This window comes from Notothenia rossii, assembly GCF_949606895.1.
Source record: "Notothenia rossii genome assembly, chromosome: 1".
Lineage (NCBI taxonomy): Eukaryota > Metazoa > Chordata > Actinopteri > Perciformes > Nototheniidae > Notothenia > Notothenia rossii.
The window spans coordinates 52,643,419-52,669,637 of NC_136912.1; the positions used below are offsets into that span (position 1 = coordinate 52,643,419).

Consider the following 26,219-nt stretch of genomic DNA (forward strand, 5'->3'; position numbering starts at 1 on the left):
TTAAGAAGATGACCTTACATGTGTAAATATTAGGGCTGGGACTCGATTAAAAAAACTAAAACTAATTAATTACAGGCTTTGTAATTAATTAATCGCAATTAATCGCATTTTTAATCACATATAAATATTTGACCTGAGAACAGTGAGAAGCAATTTTTTTTCACATGGATTTTAGTATACCATTGAACAATGACTGAATCTATAAGCTTAAGCAACAAAACATTGTTTATTTTTTTCAAGGTGGTACTTAACCAAGACCAACAGAAAAGTGCAATTTTTGCCATAAAGTGTAGCAATAGCATATTTAGGAATATAGTACATTTCAGAGATTCAGGTAGCCTATAGGTTTGTAGACCTTCTGTAAACTATAACACTTTGTTTTTTAAGTAAACACAATACTTTCAAGTACATTCAGAACATTGGAAACCCTGACTATTAGAAAACATCTCTCTGTTGCTTCAGAGGCCATAACAGACTTTGTTTATTTACCAACAGTTGATTTAAAAAATCTAATACATTTCAGTCCAACTCTCTCAATAACCTTGGCCAAAACAATAAACAGTTCAACATAAAGTGCCAGTTGCACCAACAACATAATAAATAGTTCAACATAAAGTGTACTGTACCATTTAAAATAAAATAAAAAAGTGCCAGTGATTGACCTCAATCCCTCGTATTCTTCCAATATCCTGATGAAAAATAAAATCTCTCTGTTGCATAGGCCACTGTTTGATCAACGCGAATTGGGTGTCGGTCCTTGTGCTCCGAGTCGGGCTAACGTCCACGCTAGCTTCCACGCTAGCTGCTATAGGTTTTGCATTGAGGTGATACTTGAGGCTTGATGTGCTGCGGTGATATGCAAATTCCTTTTTGCATAATTTGCAAACAACCGTGCTCTTATTGACGCTTCCATCCGTCCGTTTTTTAAAACAAAATGTCCCATCCATGGGGCCAACCAAAGCAGTCTCATCAGCTTCTTCGTTCATGTTTGACTATTGTTCACTGTGGTTTGTTGTTGTCTGAAGTCATGAACGTTAGTTGGTGCTCCAGTATAATCGGTACCCCTGAAACTCATCCAGTGAGAAACGTTCCGCGGTGCAAAAATAAGTGCGATTAAAATGCGTTAATTTTTTTAACGCGTTCATTTTTGTGTAATTAATTAATCTTAATTAACGCGTTAAAGTCCCGGCCCTAGTAAATATATGTTTCTTCTTTGTGGGGGTCTACCCCCAAAAAACAGTTTCAAGTCCTGAGAAAGTCAAATAAGACGGTGTGTAAAACTTCACTGCCCAGCCAAAAAAAAGTAACCACTTTGATTAACTAGGCCAGTAGGTACGGGCATTCCACTGGATAATAACTGCAGCGATGGATGTTTTAGCTGAATACACGTTTTTTTAACCCTAACTGATGCAGTTAGTCATTTCTTTAATGTTTTTTCTTTCTGATGTAAAGTCAAGGTTGTAACTGTTTGCAATGAAGTTGTGGGGCGGTGAACTGTTCCTTTGATTCTTTTGAATTATGATAGTAATTACTGGTCTTTCAAATTTGAAGGAGGGTGAGCAAGCATCTTGAGGAACATTCATCATTAACTCCTCCAAAAAATATAGTTTATTTAATAATAACACTGAATATGCGAATCATAACAGTGATTGACAGCTGATAGGAATAATATGATTGTTAATATTATCATATTCATACAGACACACATCGATGAGACAGTTAATGTACTTATTGCAGCAGTCTGCATATTTGGTACCCCTGCTGGTCTAAGAGTTAAACCAACTCATTCAGTTAAAATTCATTAAATTACGTGTGCCACCTTATATATTTATATTTAAGGCTTTACTGATGTGCCACAATAATGTCACCTAATGTTATTGAGTTAAAATATCAATATTGTGGCTTTCCAAGTTAACATTGATTGATATGACTGCGATTAAATCAGGATATACTTCTGCCAGGGGATGCCACGCCTGAAATTCTCCTGCCACCCTCTTGCCACCCCATGAATATTTGTCTAGATCCGCCCCTGCGCGGAGGGTCCGCCATATTGAGGGCTGTTCCAAAGCAACGAGTGTGGAGCAGTGTGGAGGGGGAGTGGGCTATCAAGCCCTCAAACAGCGAGTCTGCAGCGGTGCTGACTTGAGACCGGTCTCTACCTGACCGGAGTCACGCTGTGTGTGTCCGTCAGGAAACACGCTGTTTACAAGTAGTTCCTTCCAGCAAACATCCACTGATAAACTGCGATGTTAACAACCTCATGATAACCTCATATGTTTTAACTTAGGATCATACCTGTGTTTAGTCTAGAAAAAGGTAAATGTGTGCATTTTATTATAAAGTTGTCTATATTTACAGACCGTTGCAAAAACTAAAAAGCTTTTAAACATCAGGTTTAAAACTAAAAGAGCTTTGAAACAAAATGAAAGATGTTTGGAGTTTTATTTGAGTTATTCATTTAAACTTGTTGTCAAAGAGATGCTGATTTGAAACCGTTATTACAGTTACGGCATTTCCTGTTTCTGCCGGAGAGAGGGGAGGCCGTCCCAAAGCTTGCTGCTGTATTTACCCCCTCCATCTGACAGGAGGGAGCCTCGTTGAGCTGCGAGTGTGGCAACAGACGGAGTTCACTCCGTCACGGAGGGGTAGGGTTGAGGGAGTGGTTTGGGATTGGGCCATAGACTGAGCCCTTTTTTGGCTTAGGGCTTTCGCGACTGCAAACATTTTTAAACAAACATTGACCATGTACCATTCACCAGCCCCACCCCCGACAGCTCCTTAAGGTGATCAACGCAGGGCTGTGACTCTCTTTGTTTCAAATCTAGTAATGGGCCATCGGAATGTGACAAAACTCTCCCATCCCCCCTCTGTTCTCCAGCATTGCCCGTCTGAATCGGTCTGTGGAAATATCAAACATTTAATTACAGTTTTAAAAACAGTGACAGTGTCCAAAATCAGAGGTGGAAGAAGTATTCCGATTATTTACCTAGGTAAAAATACGTGTGAGACGTAAATGTCCTGCATTCAAAATGGTCATTGCCCAAGTGAAAAGTATTATCATATGAAAGTAAAATGAACCATTATGTTATTAGTATTAAATACATATAAGTATTTTTACAACTTATATTTAGAAATACTCCGTTGTAATTATTGATGCATAAATGTGTTAATCCATTCAATGTGGTATCTGCTATAATGGGGTTAATTAATGTATGATATTACTTAATAATATACTGTATAATACATGATAATGTACAAGTTGATTTACTTCAATCTACTGTACTGTGTAAAAACACCACAACAATATTACAAAAATTATACTGCATATTAAAGCAAACTATTGTAAAGGTAAAAGTATGAGCAGAAAAAAAAAAGAAGTGTAAACATTTACATTATTATTATGATTATGTAATATATAAAGACTATATATTATTGAATTACATTTAAGATAATAAGATTAGATATACTTTATTTGATCTAAAATATTGATGTTTTTTCCATATCGTAGCCTGTGAAAACCATAAAAAATATGTGATTAAATGCTATTCAGCAAACACAACTGCGGAGCTGCAAATATTACTGAAGTACTGAAAGTCCAGGAAACAACCTGAAGACCAAAGTTCACCCAGTTGTCTTTGTATATTTGTGAATGAAGCGCCATCTCATGGCTAAATCCTGCAATTGAACACATGGTGAAATCTGGCAACGCCCCTCTCAGGAAATAGTGGGAGGCCTTTAAAATCTCAGCCACTGGGAACCGCTGGGTTTCTGGTTGGAATCCGCTGGGTGGATTGCATTGTAGCGTGTTACATCTGTTCTCAAGTACAATTTTGAGATATCTACTTTACTTTTCTTTTTTTTATTATTTATAATACAATGCCTAATTAATATAATAAATCAAAGTTTATTTATATAGCCCAATATCCTGAAACACATTTGTCTCAGTGGGCTTTAAATATAAAATATTTTTATTATTTTACTATATGTATTACTTAAATGACTTTGCATCATCAGATTTAACTCTAACTGCTTATTGATATATTTCAGTTTCTTACTGAGCTCTTAAATCTTCTTTTCTTTCTTTTAAACGGACCAAATCGGCCACTGCTGTAAAAAAATCCAAATAGTTTTAGTTTCCAATGAACCTGTTTCAAGTATTTTTTTAATACTTTATATTATCTTTCAGAATTTTTGTGTCGAAAACTGACAATCTTTTTTTCTTTCAAGCGACAGGAAAGGACTTTTACCTTCTCGTGAGATTGTTATATCTCTCACACGTTCCGCCCTCTACTGGACTCTATGGGTACTACCCTCTATGCAAGCATTCACCTACTGAGATTTCTATAGACGTAGCCGGCCCCGGGGCGGGCCTACCTGAATGTGCGTGCGTCTCACCGTATAAAACGAGGCCTCGCCTCCTGACCATCATCCCTTTCTCTTCAGCGAGCGGGCAACATCTGAAGCAGAGATAAGACGTTTGAAAGAAGAAGATAGTTGAGTTATCATACCTCCAGGGAGTCGCCACTGCTAGAGACCCGGGCCTGTCCTTCGTGCCCTAGCTGAAATAGCGGGCGCCAATCCCCCACCACCTTTCCTTCGAGTGTTTGGGGGACCAGGATATGGCCGAGGCGGTGCCATTCACGTTCGCCATTCCTTCCGGGTCCGGCGTCCATGGAAGTCCATCGCCCAGGGCTGTACTCTCCATGGATGATGATCATGGCGGCGGGTGTGTGGGCTACTCGCTCATTGCTAGAGATGCCCCTGCCTCACCAGGTCAGAGCGATTATTGGGCCGCAAGGCCGAATAAGTAGCTTGGTCCACGGGCCTTGCCCCAAGCCCGGTTCCCACGGGGAGCGGTGCTCGGTGGCTTCACATGATATAGGGTCGACCCTACTTCATCACAGGCCGCCGCCGCTGCCCGCCGTGTGATGTCCCTGGGGGATCACGCTGCATGGCACTTTCCAAAGAGGACCGTGTTGATCTCCTGGGAGCCCCCTTGTTTACGGAAGGGCTCTTTGGATCGATCTCCTTGCTCACGGGATAAGGAGTAATCGCAGCGTGGCTGCTTCTTGCCCATGCCCAGAGGAAGAAACACTGTCCTACACTCCCCGCCCCTGCTGTAAACCCCAGTAAAGGGAGCCAGCAGGTGGGCGTGTGCACGTGAGTGGAATAAACCGAGTGCTGTCAAAGCACTGTGCAGGTTCAAGAGACGCTATTGCCGGCGTGCTGTTGTAAGAAAACACACCTTGCCTGGTATAATAGCTCCGATTAACGCATTTCACAGTTGAATGGGAAATACAGCGTTAATACGTGGGCGCACGGCCCTTGTGAGAGAGGCCGCGGTGCGTTCAGGGACCTCCGCAGGAGAACGGTGGTTTACGTTTATAAACTCTAGTTCTAGAGTGATGTATGTGTGTGTGGGAAAAATGCATTCAGTAAAAACTATTGCATTTATCCCAGAGTAAGAGTCATCTCTCTCCACAATTCCACTTTTCCCCATAATGTCCGTTTCAAAGAGACGGCATTGTGACGGCGCGCGCGGCCCCCCTCCCCCGAGGATGGGCCGCGGTGCGTTCCACAGGCTTTCCTGCAGACCAGGGAGCGCAGAGCGACGGTGAGACGAAGGGAGAGGTGCCGGCACGGAGATCCCGTGCCCGCGGCGCCCTCCACCTCTTCGGCCCACCCCGGGGAACCGGCATGCCGGCACTCACGGGGACAGGCTGCCCGTCTTTACGGATCTGACTGGCGGGGGGAGAATATCTCTCCGCCAGGGACGAGAGGGCGAATCTCTTTCTTTTCTAATAAGAATGAGATTGATCTGTATCCAAATCTAAGTGTCTTTTGTTTCCACAAATGCTATACTTACACACAATGTTAACCGTACAAATTCCCCATTCGCTGCCCCAGCTGCAGCTCCTGTAAAGGAGGTGGCTAGTGGGCATGCACAGATGAGAGGGATGAACCGCAGGGAGTGCTATCTAAAGGAGAGCGCTATGCAGGTACAGGGACATTATGGCCGGCGTATTGCTGTCAGAGAACACACTACGCCTAGAGCAAAGACTCCAATTAATGCAGTTTACCGTAGTGGTAAAAGCTGCATTATGGCGGAGCCCCGCACTCACACAAGATCGCGTGGCGGTGCGTTCAGGGACCTTAGTAAAACACACTACGCCTATAAAGACTCCGATTAATGCTGTTTACCGTAGTGGTGAGAACAGCATTATTTATGGTGGAGCACGCGCTCACACAAGAGCAGGCGGCGGTGCGTTCAGGGTCCTCAGTAAATAATCGGCCCTTTCTGTGTTGACCCTCCATGGGCAAATCTTCCCTTCGCGGGGAGTTTTGCGGCGGAATGGGTCACCAGAGAGTATCACAGCTTCATAGCTGCGGCCCCACAGCTGAGGGCTTGTCCATTAACACAATGTTATGGGGAATGGGAACTCAGCTGTGTTCTAACAAGGTGGATGGACAGGCTCCCACTGTACCACATGTCTGTACACTGTACCACTGTACCACTGTATCACATGGACCACTGTCTTGTGGGTGTCCCACACCCACCTCTTTTTATGGGCATGCGAGAGGTAAATCTGTCCTCCCAGGAGGAGAGGGGTTTCCTCTCAGCAGAGATTCAGGCTCTGGTGCAGAAACAGGCTGTGTCTGTTGTGCACCCTCAGCACAGACAAAAAGGGTCTTATTCCATGTACTTCCTGGTTCTCAGGAAGACAGGGGAATTCGGACCTATTCTAGATCTCCGCGGCCTGAATTGTCACATTTCCTGCATGTTAACTATGAAACAGTTACTGGGGCTTGTGCAGCCAGGCGATTGGTTCACCACCATCGACCTGAAAGACGCGTACTTTCATGTAGAAATTGCTCCAGAGCACAGAAAGTGTCTGCGTTTTGCCTTCCAGGGGATAGCCTACGAGTACAACAGGCTGCCGTTCGGCTATTCCCTATCCCCATGCACATTCAGCAAATATGTGGCCACAGCCCTTAAACCGCTGCGCGCCCACGGCTTGAGAGTTTTCTTTTACTTGACGACCTCATAGTAATGGCAATGTTTTGCACAGCATGATTGATCACACACGTAACCAAATTAGGCTTTGCGATCGATTGAAAAAAGAGCACCCCATACCTCACCAAAAGGCGTTGTAGTTTGGAGTGGTGCTCGATGCACCACCCTGTCAGAGAGCAAAAGTGTGTCCCTTCTCCGGGCGGTTCATAGGCTGCGACAGGGGGCGACAGTGACAGTTTTAACTGTCATGCAGACTTTGAGTCTCATGGCAGCTGCTCACATTGTGGTCCCGCTGGGGTTACTGCATATGCGCCGCCCTCAGAGGTGGTTTTCCAGCCTGCGTTTGGATCCCAAGAGGCACAAACGGCGGCTAGTGACCATCCCCCCCTCAGTGGAGGGCAACCGACCTCCGGAGGGGGTCTCCACTGGGACGGATGACCTCCTACATCACAGTGTTCACGGACACATCCAGAACAGGATGGGGTGGGACCTGCCTGAAGAGGGCTATAGGTGGGCGCTGGGATCTAACAGAGTCTCGACAGAGCAACCTCCTAGAGCTACGGGCGGTAGTGTTAGTCCTCCAGCATTTCATGCCCCTAATTCAAGGGAGACATGTAATGGTCAGGAGCGACAACAGCACCACAGTGGCTTATATCAACAGGCAGGGCGGAGTCCGCTCCGCCGCCTTGATGGTGGGCCAGCCCTGGGCGGTTCCCCAGTTCTGGGGGGCGATAACTTAAGTGGCAGGTGCAATCGAGGCGTTACCCATTCTCGGCCAACCTCTCCAGGCCTGGCTCCTGAGAGGGACAGGCTGAGACAGGGTGTTATTCAGTCTATCCAGGCAGCTAGAGCTGGATCCACCACAGCCTGTTACAGGCCAAAGTGGCTGGGATTCCAGCGATGGTGTGAGAAGCGGAGAAGTGCTCGAGGCTCTGGCCTCGGGACCATTTGAGCCTCTGGAGCTCTCCTTTCTGAAAGCATTGTCTTGGAAAACAGCTTTGCTTCTTGGCTTAACGTCAGCCAAAAGAGTCTCCGAATTAACTGCTCTGTCGGGGCACCCGAGTTGTTTACTAATTGAGGGTGACCAGAGCGGCGCGACACTTCGACCGAACCCCTCCTTTGTGCCTAAAAACCTAAAGGAGTGCGTTCAGGTCGAGGGCTATTCAGTTAGGGGGTTTTAGTCTTCCCCCCCATGGTGGGGCCAGGGAGGTTAAACTGCACCTCCTCTGTCCGGTGCGTGCGCTAGCTTGTTATGTGGAGCGCACAGCTGCCCTTAGATGCACTAAACAACTGTTTGTACGCTTCGGGGCCGGTGTGATCGGGAAAGCTCTGTCCAATAAACGCTTGGCAGGCTGGCTCTGCGAGTGCATTGCACATGCCTTGGGACAGGCGGGGAGAGCCTGCCCCAAGGGGATTTGTGCGCTCTCCACATGGGCTGTGGCTGCGTCAACAACCTTATTCAACGGTGTGAGTGTGGAGGATATATGCACGGCGGCTTCTTAGTCGACACCAGGCTCCTTCATAAGGTTTTATCTCTTGGAAATGTCTGGCTCTTTCTCCTCGTCTGTGCTTGCTGGGGCAACACAGGATTTGTAGGGGTGGGGTTGTGGGTCGGTTGGCATCTGACCCCCTCCCTGGACATGGGCGCCTTCGCCTTTCCCGGGCACGCTGACCCGTTACGGGGCGGAGGGGCTGCCCCCCCACATTTTTTGTCATTTTATTTCAAACCTTTATTTAGCCAGCTATATCCCATTGAGATCATTGATCTCTTTTTCAAGGGAGACCTGCTCAAGTAGGTTCCACATGAAACATAAAAACATAAACCGAACAACAAAAAGGACATCATACAGCATCATTACAGGGATTACAATTTACATAATATCCACATGAACAGATACCAACAGCTTCCGATTGAGTAGCATCCAACCGAGCTTTAAAAACATTTAGTGGCACCAGATTGCTCAGTTTCCAATTCAATACCACGTCGGTGGTAATGATGTTCGTTTACGCCAATCAGAATGCACCAAAGATAATGTGGCGTCGGTGTGTAGATATGCTAAAACAATGTCGGACAGCGTAATTTTCTCTGGTCCCCTCCCCAATCTGATCAATGACGACATGTATAGTCGTATGTCATCATTTCAGCGCTGGTTGTCTTGGTGGTGCCCAGCAAATAATGTGGGCTTCGTAAATAATTGGACAGCCTTCTGGGGAAAACCTGATCCTACTTTGGAAGGTGCAGATCTAATTTCAGCAAACATTTCAGAGCTTTGTGGACCTAATCCATGACAAACTGGAGTTGAGACCAGGAGGCGGAGTTGCAGTCTTACACGCTTCTCTGCGCACCCTCCAATAAAATACCCAATATTAACGGTGTGTACGTCTGCCCAAGGACAATTTAAAGTAAAACCTAATAGAGGCGTCACACATAATAACTTAATAAAAGTAAATATAACAACTACTACAGTGCAACAAAACAGGAAGATTAAATGTGGACTCTTAAACATAAGATCTTTAGCATCTAAAGCAATATTGATAAATTATTTAAAATCAGATTATAATATTGATATATGCTGTCTCACTGAAACTTGGTTGAGGCACGACGAATATGTTAGCATAAATGAAGCCACTCCACCCAGCCATATCAATACTCATATTGCTCGAGACACAGGCCGAGGAGGTGGAGTTGCAGGAATCTTTGACTCAAATTTACTTATCAATACTAAACCAAAATAAAATTATACCTCCTTTGAAAGCCTTGTTTTTAGTCTTACGCATCCAACCTGGAAAACTTTGCAGCCAATCTTATTTGTTACAGTGTACCTTCCACCAGGTCCTTATTCAGAATTTTTATCAGAATTCTCTGAATTCTTATCAATTTTGATACTTAAAACAGATAAAGTAATTATCGAAGGTGACTTCAATATTCATATTGACGATGATAAAAATAGCCTTACTGTTGCATTTAACTCTTTATTAGATTCTATTGGTTTCCGTCAGAGTGTAAATAAACCGACCCACTGTTATAATCACACTCTCGACCTTGTTCTGACTTATGGTATTGAAATTGAGCAACTATTAGTTGAACTGCATAATCCTAATTTATCTGACAATTTTTTGGTAACTTGAAGTACTTTTACTAGATTACAAACAATAAGTCAAAAGCTCCTGCGGCAGAAAGCTATCTGTTAGTGCTATAGCCACATTTAAGGAAGAGATTCCATCAATACTTAACTCGATAGCATGTCTGCATGCAGTGGAGGAAACTTATATAAAGTGTACACCACCCCACATTGATCATGTTGTTGATAGTGCTAGAGATGCGCTGCAAATAAAATTGGACTCTGTTGCTCCTATGAAAAAGAAGAAAATAAAACAAAATAGACTAGCTCCATGGCATAATGCCGAAACCCGCAAAATAAAGCAAAAGTCGAGACAACTTGAAAGGATATGGCGTTCCACTAAACTTGAAGAATCTCGTTTAATTTGGCATATTACTCTCAATGAATATAAGAAAGCACTGCGTAAAGTGAGAGCAGCCTACTACTCTTCATTAATAGATGAGAATAAGAATAATGCAAGATTTCTTTTCAGCACTGTAGCCAGGCTGACAGAGAGCCGCAGCTCGATTGAGCCTTCTATTCCCATAGCACTTAGTAGCAATGATTTTATGTTTTTTTTTAATGATAAAATTGTTACTCTTGGTAACAAAATCAATGACCTCTTGCCTTTGACCAGTATAGTGTTATTTACAGCTCGCGGAATTGTAAGCTCTAATATTACACTAGATAGTAAACTAGAATGCTTTTCAGGAACATAAACCTTGAACAATTAAATTCAATGACTCTTTCTTCTAAATCATCAACGTGTATCTTAGACCCGATTCCAACTAAGCTGATAAAGGACGTTTTTCCATGAATTAGCACTACTTTATTAAATATTATGAATATGTCTTTATTATCAGGCTATGTTCCACAATCAATTAAAGTAACAGTGATAAAACCGCCTCTTAAAAAGCACAACCTCGATCCAGAGGTTTTAGCCAATTATAGACCTATTTCTAATCTCCCATTCCTCTCAAATATTCTTGAGAAAGCAGTCGCAAAACAGTTGTGTGATTACTTAAAAAACAATGATTTATTTGAATATTTTCAGTTTGGCTTTAGAACACATCATAGCACAGAGACAGCCCTGGTTAAAGTCACAAATGACCTTCTAATTGCCTCTGACAAGGGACTTGTCTCTATTCTTGTTTTGCTCGATCTCAGTGCTGTATTTGATACTATCGACCATGATATCCTATTGCAAAGACTAGAGCACTTAGTTGGCATACAGGGAACTGCTCTAGGCTGGTTTAGGTCCTATTTGTCTGAACGCTCTCAGTCTGGTGTGTCAACGATGAATCTTCCATGCAAACCAAAGTTAGCCATGGAGTGCTACAGGGCTCAGTGCTTGGACCTATTTTGTTCATACTATATATGCTTCCGCTAGGCAATATTATAAGGAATTATTCTGTAAATGTCCACTGTTATGCGGATGATACTCAACTATATTCATCCATCAAGCCTGATGAAACCAAACACCTAAATAAAATTCAAGACTGCCTCAAGGATTTAAAAACGTGGATGACCTTAAACTTTTTGATGTTAAACATGGCTAAAACTGAAGTTATTGTATCCCAAAGAATCAACAAAACATACTATCTAAAGATATACTAGTTATGGATGGCATTAATTTGGCCTCCAGTGAGACTGTAAGGAATCTTGGTGTTATATTTGATCAGGATTTATCCTTTAACGCCCACATAAAATCAATATCAAGGACTGCCTACTTCCATCTACGCAACATTGCCAAAATTAGGCATATCTTGCCTCAAAACGATGCAGAGAAACTAGTCCATGTATTTGTTACTTCTAGGCTGGATTATTGTAACTCCTTATTGTCAGGGTGTACCAAGAAGTCAGTTAAGTCGCTTCAGCTGATTCAAAATGCTGCAGCTTGTATACTAACCAGAGTTAGGAAAAGGGATCACATTACTCCTGTTCTGGCTGCCTTACACTGGCTCCCTATAGAACACAGGATAACATTTAAAAAAAAATCTTCTAGTCTATACAAAGCGCTTAATGGGCAGGCGCCATCTTACCTTAAAGAACTCATTATACCCTACTGTCCTACTAGGGCATTGCGTTCCAAGAATGCACGGTTGTTGGTTGTTCCTAGAGTCTCTAAAAGTACAATGGGAGCCAGAGCCTTTTCTTATCAAGCTCCACATTTGTGGAATCAGCTTCCAGTTTGTGTTCAATCTGTTTTTAAGAGTACGCTTAAGACCTTCCTTTTTGATAAAGCTTAAAATAAAATAATCTAATAAGAGTGCATTGACGTAGATACGTTGTGCCTCTTTACCTATACATTTTAGTTCTTACTCTTTCACTTAAATCCTAAAAACTTAGATCTTATATTTAAAACTTTATTCAAAAACCTTTCCCCTCTCTGACCTCTCGAGGTTCTATTAGAGGGTAAAAGGTTGCAGAGAAGGCCTAGCCCGGCCCGGGAGTGTGGAATGTAGCCACTGACCTACTCCTTACCTTTAACCAATTCAGGTTCCAGTGGGGACTGCGGTCCTGCCTGACTCACCATACTACTTCCCTGATGGCTCCCAAAAGATAGCTGACATCCTCGTGGATTCATCTTCTTATTATAGACACATGCATTTCCAAACATTTGGTCTACCTATGTTGTAAATGTATTATCTTTTCGATTTACACACGGCATCTATTGCACGTCTGTCCGTCCTGGGAGAGGGATCCCTCCTCTGTTGCTCTCCCTGAGGTTTCTCCCATTTTTCCCTTTAAACTGTGGGTTTTCTCTGGAAGTTTTTCCTTGGATGATGTGAGGGTCTAAGGACAGAGGGTGTTGTGTTGTCATACTGATATTCTGTACAAACTGTGAAGACCACTGAGACAAATGTAACATTTGTGATATTGGGCTATATAAATAAACATTGATTGATTGAATTGCAGACTATTCCAAGACAGTGGAGCTGCGCATCTAAATGCCATCTTCCCTAAGACAGTCCTAGCAGTTGGCACATTTAATAAAAACACAGCATGCGATCTCAGGCAGTAGCCACTTACAATTCCCCGTGAGATCAGGCAGCAGATGTTGGATGGAAGTTTCCCTAACATGGCTTGGTAAATATAAATGTACCAGTGACTGAGCCTCCGTACAGTTAGCGAAGGCAAACCAGCCCTTGCATACAGGGTACAGTGATGGGTTAATGCTTTACAGTTTGTCACAAATCTCAGTGCACTGTGATACGCAGCATCTAACTTGACCAGGCAATTGGCAGGTGCATTCATATAAATCAAATCACCATAGTCCAGCACAGGTAAAAAGGTCACAGTGACTAACCTTTTCCTGGCCTTAAGCGAGAAGCAGGACTTGTTCCTGTAGAAGAAACCTAGCCTAACCCTCAGCTTTTCAAGCAGGTTATTGACATGACGTTTAAAAGTGAGAAAATCATGAAGCCAGATACCAAGGTATTTGTAACAGGTAACCACTTCAAGTTTTATTCTGTGCATAGTTACAATATCTATAACAGGCTCTGGTGTCTTTTTAGCTTTTGAAAAGGGCATTACCTTGGTTTTATCAACATTTAAAATAAGCTTTAGTTCAGAGAGCTGAGTCTGAATAATGTTAAAAACAGCTTGCAATTCAACAACAGCCTCCTTAATGGAGGGACCTGCACAGTACATCACGGTATCGTCAGCATAAAAATGTAAGGTTGCTCCATCGACATTTTCACCTAAACTATTGATGTAGATGGAGAATAAAAGAGGACCTAGGACCTCACACTCTGTGCGGGGTCAGTGCCTGAGTGTGAGGCATGGGCACTGGCGCTCTCCCTGTTATCCTTAGGGATTCAGGCAGGCAGGTGCTTAGTAATCCCCTAAGGGTCCGAGGGGGTTCTCCCCATCCGTCTATGGGCGGGGTGGGGGTCCCGGCACTGTTTAGTGAGCACACTTTCTGCGAGGTAAGCGCAGCAGAGTGTGCTCTGTCAGCCGCAGCCCAGACGTCTCCACGGTCACAACCGGTCAGGGGCAGTAGGGTGGAATGATGTTGTTGGACGACAGTGCGCGTATACATCAGTGCTCCACCCATTGTACCCATAGAGTCCAGTAGAAGGCGGAGCCTGTGAGAGATATAACGTTGGGTTACGTATTGTAACCCTTGTTATATTAGCACAGGCGGAGCCCTCTACTCAGGGCAATGTCTGTCCTATATCGCTCGCTCAAAAGAGGTGTAGGATGATAGTCAGGAGGCAAGGCCTCCTTTTATACGGTGAGATGCGCGCGCATTCAGGTCGGCCCGCCCCGGGGCCGGCTACGTCTATAGATATCTCAGTAGGTGAATGCTTGCATAGAGGGTAGTACCCATAGTGTCCAGTAGAGGGCTCCGCCTGTGCTAATATAACAAGGGTTACAATACTTAACCCAACGTTTTGTTAGTTATCCAATAATTGTTTAGTTAATATCACATCTGTTTAGAATCCTATTATAAACGTCATTAGACTTCTTTCAAATGGTAGGATGGTGCTGGTTATATAATATAGTATATAGTTAATGTGTTTTTAAATATTTTCATACCTGTGTGAAGGACTTTAACACCGGCACCATGTGGTCTTTCTTCATGCTGTTGGTGGTGTCTGTGTAGAACAGACGTCCCACATCCATCAGCCTGAAAATAAAAGATAAGTAAAAAACTGTTTCATTCAATATCAATGTGTTTATTCTCCAGAATAAAATAGTTAATCAGATGTTTTTGAAGGAGTTTGACATTTACATTTCAGGTAAGCTGTCTTTTTGCTAAGCTAGGCTAAAGATGTCATGGAGCTGAGGATAGCAGAGGAGTCCCATCCTGTCCTTACCCAGGATGCAGCGGGTTGATGCAGGGCTGTGTGACGACGTAGCTCAGGTCTGTGTCTGGATGCTCCCGGTCGGTGAAGTGGAGGTGAGCCTGAGTGACATGAACCACCTCCGTCTCCCTAACCGTCAGGGAGCGAATGCTGCCGGAGACCTCCACCGGCAGCTGGTTCTTCACCGGGAAAACATGGACCACCACCGTCTGGATCCACAGAGGGGAAAGGGGTCAATGTGACAGAAGACCTTTTTATTCTGATGACAGAAAAGTCTATCGTTAGTGTTGATTTGAATCAAACACGTCATAAGTGACTCACATATGTCTGGGAGAGGTAGGGCGGCTGGTGGCTGTCAGACAGCGTGAAGTCGAAGGAGTCCTCGAACTGTTCCTCTCCTGAGTGCTGGTAGTAGATCTGACCCTGGATCAGACCTCTCTGCAGGAAACTCTCCACTGGATCTCCTGCATGGAAAGCTAAACGGATCTAATATGTACGTCACCAGATGACGAGCATCAACTTTAACTTTAACATTGTAAAGGTTTTACCACTGCTGAGAGAAACTGCTGAGATCAGTGTATTTACATGTATTGAAACCTAGGGCTGTTAATATACAGTATTTGAAAGTGAAGTAATCTGACTATGGGATGTTTGTTTTATGAGGTAGTACGACTAGGGAAGCATTTTCTTTTGGTGAAAATTGATATTTTTTACTGATTCATTGATGTTTGTGTTTTTTGTATTTATTTAATTTTCACTTGTAGGTGCACAAAGCTGTAAAACATGAAAGGGACCCCATACACCAGACTGGGAAAGAAAACAAAAACAATTCAACAGCTAACTAAATAAAGAGAGAAACCATGACTTCATAGAGGTTCACTCTAAGGTCAAAATCAGTTTTTGTTGCTGAAGAAATGTCTTTAACAAGGAATGGTACAAAAAAAACGCCTGGTTAGGCTTAATTTCTAACCACAGTAACCACTTTGAGCTTAAAAACAGAATAAAAACCAGCTCTTACATCAAAGTGTATGAAGTAGAGTGTATTTTACATCCCTCACCTGTCTCCTGGGTGGAGGTCTTCCTAAGCAGCTGCCCCGCCCGAGGGCTGGAGGTCACCTGGTACAGAATGTAGTCGTCGCTGGAGTCCAGGTCGGAGGCCAACAGCATCAACTGCTCCAGCCTCACGGCACCACCTTCCTGCACCTCCACTGCCACGTTGTTGATGAGAAAGGGCGGGGAGTCGTCTTTGGGCAGAATGTTGATGGGGAACTTGTGGCGGATGTTGTGATGGCCGTCGCTGATGCGGAAGACGATGTGGTCGTGGGTGGTGTCACTGTCGGAGTGATGGTAAACAACCACACCCTCCCTCAGATCCCCAACACGAAACATGAATGCCTTCTTACCTGGGGAACAGGACACAGCATCAGACTGTACACATGTTCACATCTGGAGAGGAAGTCTTCTTAGGACGAGATGATGGAAAACAGACGGTGAATAAGGTCAAATATTATTATTAAGTACATTTGATGTTATATAAATGTAAACAAAGGAAAACTGTGTTTACATTTTTCATATTTTAACAACTAAAGAGAGGGGTTCATGGGAAACTGATTTATAATTAATTTATGCTATGTTGCGTACCATGATCACATAATAATGTTCCTTATATTGCGATTTATGTTTCTGAAAGACACAAACATTAAAATAAGTTTTTCTTATTGCATGACATATAACCTTCATTTAAAAAAAAAAGAAAAAGTTTTAATCCCTTTTTTGATTGATTACAATGAATATAACCCATCCATAACGGAAAGCAATAGAGAACCACAGTGACGCGTCCTAAAACCCGGAAGTAAGTTAGCATTTTTACCACTTCCGGTTCCTTCGTCAAAAAGCATTGCATTTTCTCCATAGGGTTTTGGAAAATAGCTCGAAATAAGGTGTGGTTGACACAAATTTAAGAGATAGATCACGTTTTGTGGCTGAATAGGACTACAAAGGTTGTCGAGGCTGTTGTACGTCATTACACCGAACACGTAAACACTCCTGCTAATTTTGTTTTCCCCCGTGTTCTGCATGAAAGCAAGTACCTGCCTATCTTTAGTATCTGTAGTATCTTTAGTATCTGTATATCTGTATCTGACAATTACAATCTGCATTTTTGAAATTGTCGTTTTTAACACCGTAGTTTTACAAATTATAGAATAATAGAGTGGCAAAGTCACGCCCATCTACTTCCGGTCCATGGGATCTTATTTCGGAAAAATTATGTATTGAAGTCAATGAAGAGAGAAAACTTATCTTTCGATCCCGTTTGAATTGTGCCATGAATTACAAATATGATATTTTGAATTGTGCCATGAATTACAAATATGACATTTGTCAATCTTAAAAAATAATTTCCATGTCAAAAAAGTCACAGTTTGTCGTAAAACTGTTGAGATATAAGACTATGAAAAATATGCAACTAGAAAGACTACAAATCCCAGAGTCGCGTAAGTGATGTCATAACTGATGTCACAATTGTCACAATTGTCACACTAAGACATAGCTAAGATAAGATAACTTTAACAAGATGCCTGTGTGCTTAGTACCAGGTTGTTATCATACCAGCAATGGGTTTTGCTAGTTCTTTCGCTTCCCGTGACCGTCTGATGAAAGGACCAGGAGTGGCTGGATCAAGTTAGCTACCTAGCTAGTAGCAAGCACGTTAGTTAGCATCGCAGTCTTAGCCTTGTCATTTTTATTAGCCTTAACATGAAGTAACCCAAAATGTTAAACAGTAAGAGTAGTAGTCATATTTCGTGAACCCTTTGAAGAGTACTGTCACACCGGTGTGATCATTCTATAATACACCATTTAAGCCCGGGGGACAAATGCTAACGCTAACGCTACATTAGCATCGGCAATCTTTTCTACTTCATGCTATCTGCACAAATGGTTGACATTAAATATTAAAAAGATCAGGCAGTTCAGAGAGAATCAAAGGAAGGCAGGCAGGCAGGCAGCTTTGCATGACATTCTTCTGGACGTGTTGATAGTGACAACTATTTTTGACAAGATATCAGTGAAGGCCATCTTGGTGACGTGTGTAGTTGTGCGAGTCTACGAGACCAGAGATGTAGTTCATTGAGTGTTTCACACAAACATTTTTGTTACTTCACAGTTTTACGACACATTTTTATTTTTTTGACTTGCAAAATTATCTTTTAAATTGACAAACATCATATGTGTAATTCGTGGCACAATTCAAACGGGATCGAAAGATAATCTTTCTCTCTCCTTTGACTTAAATACATAATTTTTCCGAAATAAGGTCCCATGGAGCTCCCCCGGAAGGGGAGGGACTTTGCCACTCTATTAATTACCAATGTTTTCCAATTTTACTCTGCAGTTAGTTTCGTTAGCTAACGTTAGCTAAAGCTAGCGAAAGCTAGCGCTACTAGTTAGCTACGCAATGGTTTGTTGCTTTGCTCCAGGTTGCAGCCACAGGTCTTTGCATGAAACTTGCTCGTTCTATCGTTTCCCGGCCAATCTTTTCCAAAGGAGAGTCTGGATTCGTGCTATTAGATCGATGTAGCGCTTCGTTTCGGGCCCCTGCTGAAAAGGAAAACCCCCCACAGGACTTGATACGCCCCCTTGATAAATAAATTTAATTATAACGAAACCAGCTGCAATGGATCATGAATCTACCAGGGGGAGCCGTGATTGAAAGCTGCCACACTGGAACTCATGTGAAATAAACAGCTGATAGATCGCAGGTATCTGATATAGCGGATATTTGTTAAGATATGTCATGGATAGGATCATATTCTGTGCTAAATAAGAGACATGTAATCATTTACTAATCACTATCACCATGTTTTTATTTAACAAAATAATGTTGTTTAATTCACGTTGGCGTAAGTACAAAACCATCGCTATGTTTTTAGATCAGGAAATGCAGCCCGGCTCAAACAAACGATTTTCAATCATCATCCTCACGATCATTTAATGTATCATATGTTCGCGAGTTGAAATGCATGCACTAGCCTACATTTAATTTAATTGTAACGAAATAAATGTGGTTTAATCCACATCATTTACTGTGATAATTGTTTACTGTTGTGCACATTACTTTTTGCTGCGTGATGCACCCCTGGTTAGAAGCTAAACTGCATTTCGTTGTCTCATTTTGTTCGTTGCAATAACAATAAAGTTGAATCTAATCTTGAGCATGAACAAATGTATTTACTTAGTACATATCTGACATTAAGGATTAAACACATTTGTGCATTCTTTAAACCGAGTCAAGCCGACTCCGGAGGTGGCGGCACATTAAGGCCACGGCCTCACGAGGACGAAAACGGTCGTTTGCGTTACTGTTTAGTGTCATATAGACCGTTCTGCCACACTAGGACGACCGAATATGACAGTAAACAACTGCGGAAACGATAACAACCCAAGGTGGATAGAACGGCATACGCAACGCTCTGGGGGGTCCAACGGCTCCGTGTGCCCTATACGATCATTTTCTGATAATGATGAGGCAATAGCCCCGCCTGTCCCCACCTCTGCTGCTCACCCCCGCGTCAAAGTAAACTGCACACTGAATTCAGATTATTTATCTTTCTCTCGATATGGACATAAACGCGAGTGAAGTCTTATCTGACAGGACGGAGACACGCAGCTCTGCTCACCTGCAGCTCCTCCCGCTGTGATGCAGCGGTGAACGGAGCAAAACACACACTTCAAGTCAGATCATCGCCCTTAGCTATTTAATTACCTCTCAAACTACCTAAACTAGTTATAAATATGTTTATTTTTTCTTTCGGCCGGGTCACTCATTACTGGATCAGCTGCTGCATGAGACAGACACTGACGCTGTCCGAAGAGAGGGAGGAAAAAGAGAGGCTCCGTGTGTTTTATTATATTATATAGAGTCGTTATTCATTTGTGTTAAAGCTCAATAAATAACAAAGAAGACCTTTGACCGGGACTTTTATAATTTTGTCCGGAAGATTTAAACTTTAATACACGTTGACTAGCGAAAAACTCTGCCCGGTTCCCTCTGCCCCCACCGCGGAGAATAAACAGAAGGGCAACCATGACAACCATGCTTCTTCGCTGCTTTTATGGAGGAAGTTACAGCACCACGTACAGGCTCCTGCATATGTACTGCAGCTTCTCCAGCGGTTGGAGCTAAACGGAGCTGTCTCGTGTGGACTTGTTTGAGATGCGTTGCGGCTCGCCTCGAAAGTAGACGAGAATGGCCGATCGCAGCCGAGGGAGGTTTGGCGGATTGCAAACAACTTTAAAGGAAGGCTCCACTCGTTAGATATTTAATCAAAACTTCAGTATTTAGTGAAACATTATGTTTAAACCATACCCTGAAGAAATCAGCGATATTCCACGGTAAATAATGATTTTATAGCTCTTTTTTATCAAAACCTGTATATTACGTCAGGCAGCTGCCATTTTGGCCATTTTCAGTAGTCACATGATCCGAAAAACTAGGTCGTGACGTCATCTTCACTTTGTAAACACACCCTTTATATATACAGTACAGTCTATGAAACACACAAAAAGCTCATTCGACGAAAACATGGCGGAGTATTTGAGTTCGGACTCGTCAGCCGAGGAAGAAGTTTTGAGCAATGTGGAGAGATTGGATGGGGGAATTCAGGTTTGAGCCAAATGGCCAGAACCGTCAGGAATCCAGGGACAGTGACGATGAGGATGAACAGCACAGTGATCTTGCTGGAGACGATCCCTTTACTCGTGCAATTGATTTTGGGTAGGGAGACCTGTGTGACATGAATGGTGTACTTGCGATCGGTGAATAGCCATGGACAATCCTCTTATGAACATATGTTGTCATGAGCTTGAAGAGCTTGAAAATAAACTTTTCACAGACGATTAGGATTGCACACAGGGGAATCCCACTCTCTCTCCCTCTCCTGACAGCCTGTCAATCTCACGCAGCTCACTGATCCAGTAATGAGTGACCCGACAGTGAATAATAAGTATATTTTTAACGAGTTTAGCTTTTTCCAGAGGTAGATAAAATAGCGAAGTGTAGGTCTAATTCTTGTGTGTTTCGCTCCGCTCACCGAAGCACACGTTGCATTCCGCTATTTTACTGTCTTTTTCGGACACCTTAAAATAATGCCACTGCATCCCCATTAAGTAATGGTTGATTAATAAATCCCATTTTATGTTACATCATACTCTCAGAGTAGTCGTCCGGAAACTTGAAATGTTCGCTGCATACATGCGCCTGTGGATCTTTCGGTTCGAGCCGAGCACATTTCGCTAGCCACTGCCTCCGAACGTACTTCCCCGTTGGCAATAGATGGAACCAAGCATTCCGTGGATTGTTCCTATCCGAATTGTGGCAATGTTTCGCGATACAATGAGGTGTAGTGCCGTGAAAAGGGAGTCGGAGGCGGTGTATTAAGAATGGACTTCCACACTTTATTATCCATTAAACACTCTGAGGTTAATACATGAACTGCTCTCATTGACAAGCTAGCAGGAATGACTAGCTAACGCTACCGGTGTTCCCCATAAAGGGTCCCTGTAGCAACAACACAAACAAGGTGAATTATGGTCCCCAATATGGTGTCACCACAGAGGCATATTTAAATATAATTGTGAGAGTAACTACAGTAAACAACATGAACAAAGCACATACGTCAATTTGTCCTCGACACCAAACGCATAGTTCACGTCACGTCCGGTAAAATAAGTCATGTGACTCGTCAAAATGGCGCTGCCCACAGGGTTGATGTTATTTAGGTAATTAATCAGCTTAAAATCACTGATAACGTAATCGGATAAGAAAAAAAGACTGGGAGAGACTGGGAGAGACTGGTCTGTTTTATCGGATGATACATTTTTTTAAATGCGTGTCATGAGGATTCCCTCCCTTAAAGGTGCATGCCGCCACCTCCCGAGTCGGCTTGACTTGGTTTGCATAAATAGAATGCACACACGTGTTTAATCGTTAATGTCAGATATGTACTAAGTAAATACATTTGTTCCTGCTCTAGATTAGATTCAACTTTATTGTTATTGCACATATTACAGATACTGAGACAACGAAATGCAGTTTAGCCAGAGCCGGCCCGACCCATTAAGAATTTTTTTTAAATTTTTAATTTAAAAAATAAATAAATCTCAGTACACCGTCGCCGTGATAAGTATGTTTAATTAATTGTGTTAATATGCCTAGATTGCCTACTCTCAAAGTAATGTATTATATTATTGAGTCAATAATATAATACATTAACCGTGCTTTACCTGAACCTCATCATGACACAAGAGAGGACGACAGGATTGTAATTTCCCGTGTTCAGTGAATGCAACAGAGGCAAGACACCAGACCAACCAGAGAGTTGAATGGAAATAAACATCTGTCTTATTGGCTGACAGGTACCTATCATGTGAGCTGTGACAATGTTTAAAATAAACTGTCAGTCGGACTCAGAGTTTTTGAAGATGGACATAAGGAAACATTTTCTTAAAAAATACGACAATTCTCAAGTGGTGGCTCACACAACAACCCCAGAGCCACCACTTGAGCCAGGTAAACAAGGTATGTAAATGTCAGTAAACTTCCAAGTTATGCGAACATGTAAGCAAAGCATAAATTACAGCTACGTTGACGTTACTTTGAATCACGGGGGTAAGCTAAACCGTTAGCAAGTAGCTATAGCTAGCCAGATATATTAAATAAACACTTTGTCATATAATCTAAATGTATATTCCTATTGACAGCTAGTTTCTATGTGAACATTATATGATGGACAGCCAGAGAAAATAAATGAAAAAGAGTTATGAAATACTATATGAAAAAACAAGAATACAGTTTAAGTGATTTGTAAGATATCCATAAAGAAAAATCTGTTCACAGTTCTGTTTCATATGGGTGTTGAGATATGTATCCATAGATCTCTTAATTTTTCTCTCAAAGTGCACCAGATTCATGCTTTTAACTTCAATATTAAAAAAAAAATCTTCCCGGGGGAGCATGCCCATAGAGGAGGTGAGGACCCCCTTAGAGGACGTTAGGTCCACGGTTTTTATATGCTTATTTATACAATATGTGTGCTTATGCTAACATCATAAGACAAAAGTTGGTTCCGTGTTGTGTGTAGTGAGAACGCGCTAGAGTGAGGGGGCCCCCAAGCCAAAGCTTGCTTAGGGCCCCCAAAAGTCTAGGGCCGGCCCTGAGTTTAGCTTCTAACCAGGAGTGCAACAAGCAGAAAAGTGAAAAGTAATGTACACAATCTACAGAATAAAAGATAGAATGAATTGAATGATGAACAAACAGTGAGGGGTATGAATACACTAGATATACACAGCAGCCTGTGAGCAGTATGAACAGTGTGTATGAATATGCTAAGATATATAAAGTATGAAAACGGGAAGCAGTGCAAGTATAGTATAAAATATATAGATATTAATTTCATGATGATAAACATTGTGGAACAAACAAATGACCAGACCGTTCACCAGCCCCCCACCCCCCATGTTGATGTCAACGCTTTGTTTAAAACGAATTGGCCATCGGAATGTGTGGAGGAATTCCCCCAAGGGGGATGGTCGCATTCCAAAGCTCTCCCCCCCAGCCAAGACACACATTGAGTCCAGAAAATGAATGTTATTAAGAGCTGTAAATATAATAAGCCATTCTTCTCTTGCATACATATATTGTCTTCAGACATGCATATATTATGTTTAATATTAAATGTAAACATTGAATGAATCTGCATGAGAGCAAAATGTATAAATATGAGCATTAAAATATATGAATATGAGAATAAAATGCATGAATGTTTGAGTGACAATATATGAATGTATGCTGTCCGATAGTTCACCATTTCCACCGGAAATATCAAACATTTAATAAAAGTGAAAAACAATGAACAAGACTTAACCTATTAATAATAATTTATTATGTTTATTCCGTTTGGATGTAGGATTTTTGACTTTGTTTAGATCAGTGATCTTCTCTGCAGCAGAGAGCCAAGCGCTGTCAGACCGGAACTAACCCTGAAAAGTATTTTCATCTGAAATTAATCATTATGTTATTATATATAGACATTATGTACAATAATATGTATATCTTCGTCTCTCTACATTTCCTTCCGTCTCTCTTCGGTTCCCGCCGTCCCTCTTCGTCTCTTTTCATCTCGCTTCGTATCACTCCGTTTACCTGATTACCTCACCCCCTCCCTGGTAAATACATCCTGTTGAGCAGGATCTACAGTTTCCAGTATTTTCCGTTTTCGTAAAATGATAAAATACGGTGAAGATATTAAAATATGTGCTTCCATTTCTCATACTTTTGAAATGTATTAACTTTATATCATCGTATCTCCGTGTTTACTGGGTCTTTTTGCATGAAACAAAGACTGGCATATCGTTTCAAGCCAGTACGTTCGACAGAAACACACGGCAATGTTGTGCTGACTGTTGTTTTTATGCGGCACCGGCTTGAACAGGTCATGTGATCTGATCACGCCGGCGTGACGGTCGACTCCAAAGGGTTAATATTACATAAGTATTGTTACAACTTTTATTTAGAAATACTCTGTTGTACTTGTTGATGCATAAATATGTTCATCCATTCAATGTGGCATATGCTATAATGGGGTTAATGTATGATATTACTTAATAATACAATACATTAGAATATATGATATGATAATTACATTTGAGTTTTATTCATTTCTTATTTTATAGTTTCTCATTATTATTATTTTTATTTTTATCGCTCATCTTATTTTTGATTTTATTAATCTGTGCTATCCTGTTTTTCACTCTCACTACTGTGTAAAAACACCCAACAATAGTACAACAAATATACTGCATAAAGCAAGCTATATACTTTATTTGATCTAAAATATTGATATTTTTTCATTATAGTAGCCTGTGAAAACCATAACAAATAAGTGATTAAATGCTACAGTATTCAGCAAACACAACTGCAGAGCTGCAAACATTGCAAACAGACTAAGTTCTACAATACCAAGTTGTCTTTGTGTATTTCTGAATGAAGCGCCATCTCATGGTTAAATCCTGTAATTGAACAAATGGAGAACTTTGGCAACGCCCTCTAGCAATTTGGCAACACCCCCAGCCACCCGCTGGGTTTTTGACTGGGACACACCCATGTGAGTCCTATCTGGAGTGCTACATCTGTAAGCTGACGTTAGATTTTTGTCCATCTCAGGGTGAAATTGAAATGATGGGTTTCGCTGTTTTAGAGATGGCGCTGCTGAAAAGACCTTAACAGAAGTAAAGATAATGAATAAATCCTATTAAAACCTGTGTGGCTTATATGATAAGTCTAATTAGTAGCCTACAAGCAGCATAACGTTTCACCATGCAACTAAAGATTGTAGTCAGGGAAATCAGTTTGACATATTGAACTAATAACAAATCACCTCTGGCTGGCAGAGAACTCTCTGCTCCATAGCTTCTCTTGGACGTAAAATCAAATGTACATTTTACATTTATATTCAATTTAATATTCCATCCCTCACATACTTTTGTATATATAACTTTTCTTTTTCTTTTTTTTTTATGCTGCTGCAACACAAACATTTCCCAAATTGGGATCAATAAAGTAATATCTCATCTTAGTTAAGAAATATAACTATTATAATTAGTGTAGCAGCTGACACCTATTTTCAATATGGATTAATCTACAATTTATTTCTTTAGTTCAATTTTGATCTATAAAAATGTCAAAATAGTGAAAATGTTCACAAGACTTATCAAAGTGCAAGGTTATATCTTTAGATGTTTTGTCTTAGCCTATGTACTGTATGTCTTAATGCTCTTATATGTGACGGTGTGACTTCCATGAAACTAATATTTGATGTCTTCCCAACGGACGAGCTGAAAGGAAGCCTGTTCCTGCATCTGCAGCTGTCATTTTTCTTTACAAAAGAGAAAAAGGCCTGTTTCATTTGAAGCACAGAAGGTAGAAGAGCATTCCTACTGTCTGCGAGGGATAATTGATGGAATGAAGGAAGAAGCTGCGTGTCAAATGAATGACCACTATCTGAGAATGCCGAGCAGCAAGCGACCACAGTAGAAGAAAAACTTCAACCGTGCTCGGTGGCTTAACATGATATAGGGTCGACCCTACTTCATCACAGGCCGCCGCCGCTGCCCGCCTTGTGATGTCCCTGGGATATCACGCCGCGTGGCACTTTCCAAAGAGGACCGTGTTGATCTCCTGGGAGCTCCCGTATTTATTTACTTATATATTTATTTGACAGGGACGGTGCC

The 26,219-nt window shown here is 41.9% G+C and overlaps 1 protein-coding gene across 1 annotated transcript in view; it reads right to left on the reverse strand.

Annotated features, from left to right (window-relative positions):
* frem1b (Fras1 related extracellular matrix 1b) overlaps window positions 1-26,219 on the reverse strand; it is a 273,903-nt gene that overhangs the window by 219,445 nt on the left and 28,239 nt on the right. Inside the window, exons 9-12 of the mRNA XM_079670558.1 lie at window positions 15,989-16,333; window positions 15,252-15,394; window positions 14,943-15,139; window positions 14,662-14,752 (exon numbers count right to left, since the gene is read on the reverse strand). Of these exons, the coding sequence (XP_079526684.1) occupies window positions 14,662-14,752; window positions 14,943-15,139; window positions 15,252-15,394; window positions 15,989-16,333 (776 nt within the window). The remainder of the gene's footprint in view (window positions 1-14,661; window positions 14,753-14,942; window positions 15,140-15,251; window positions 15,395-15,988; window positions 16,334-26,219) is intronic.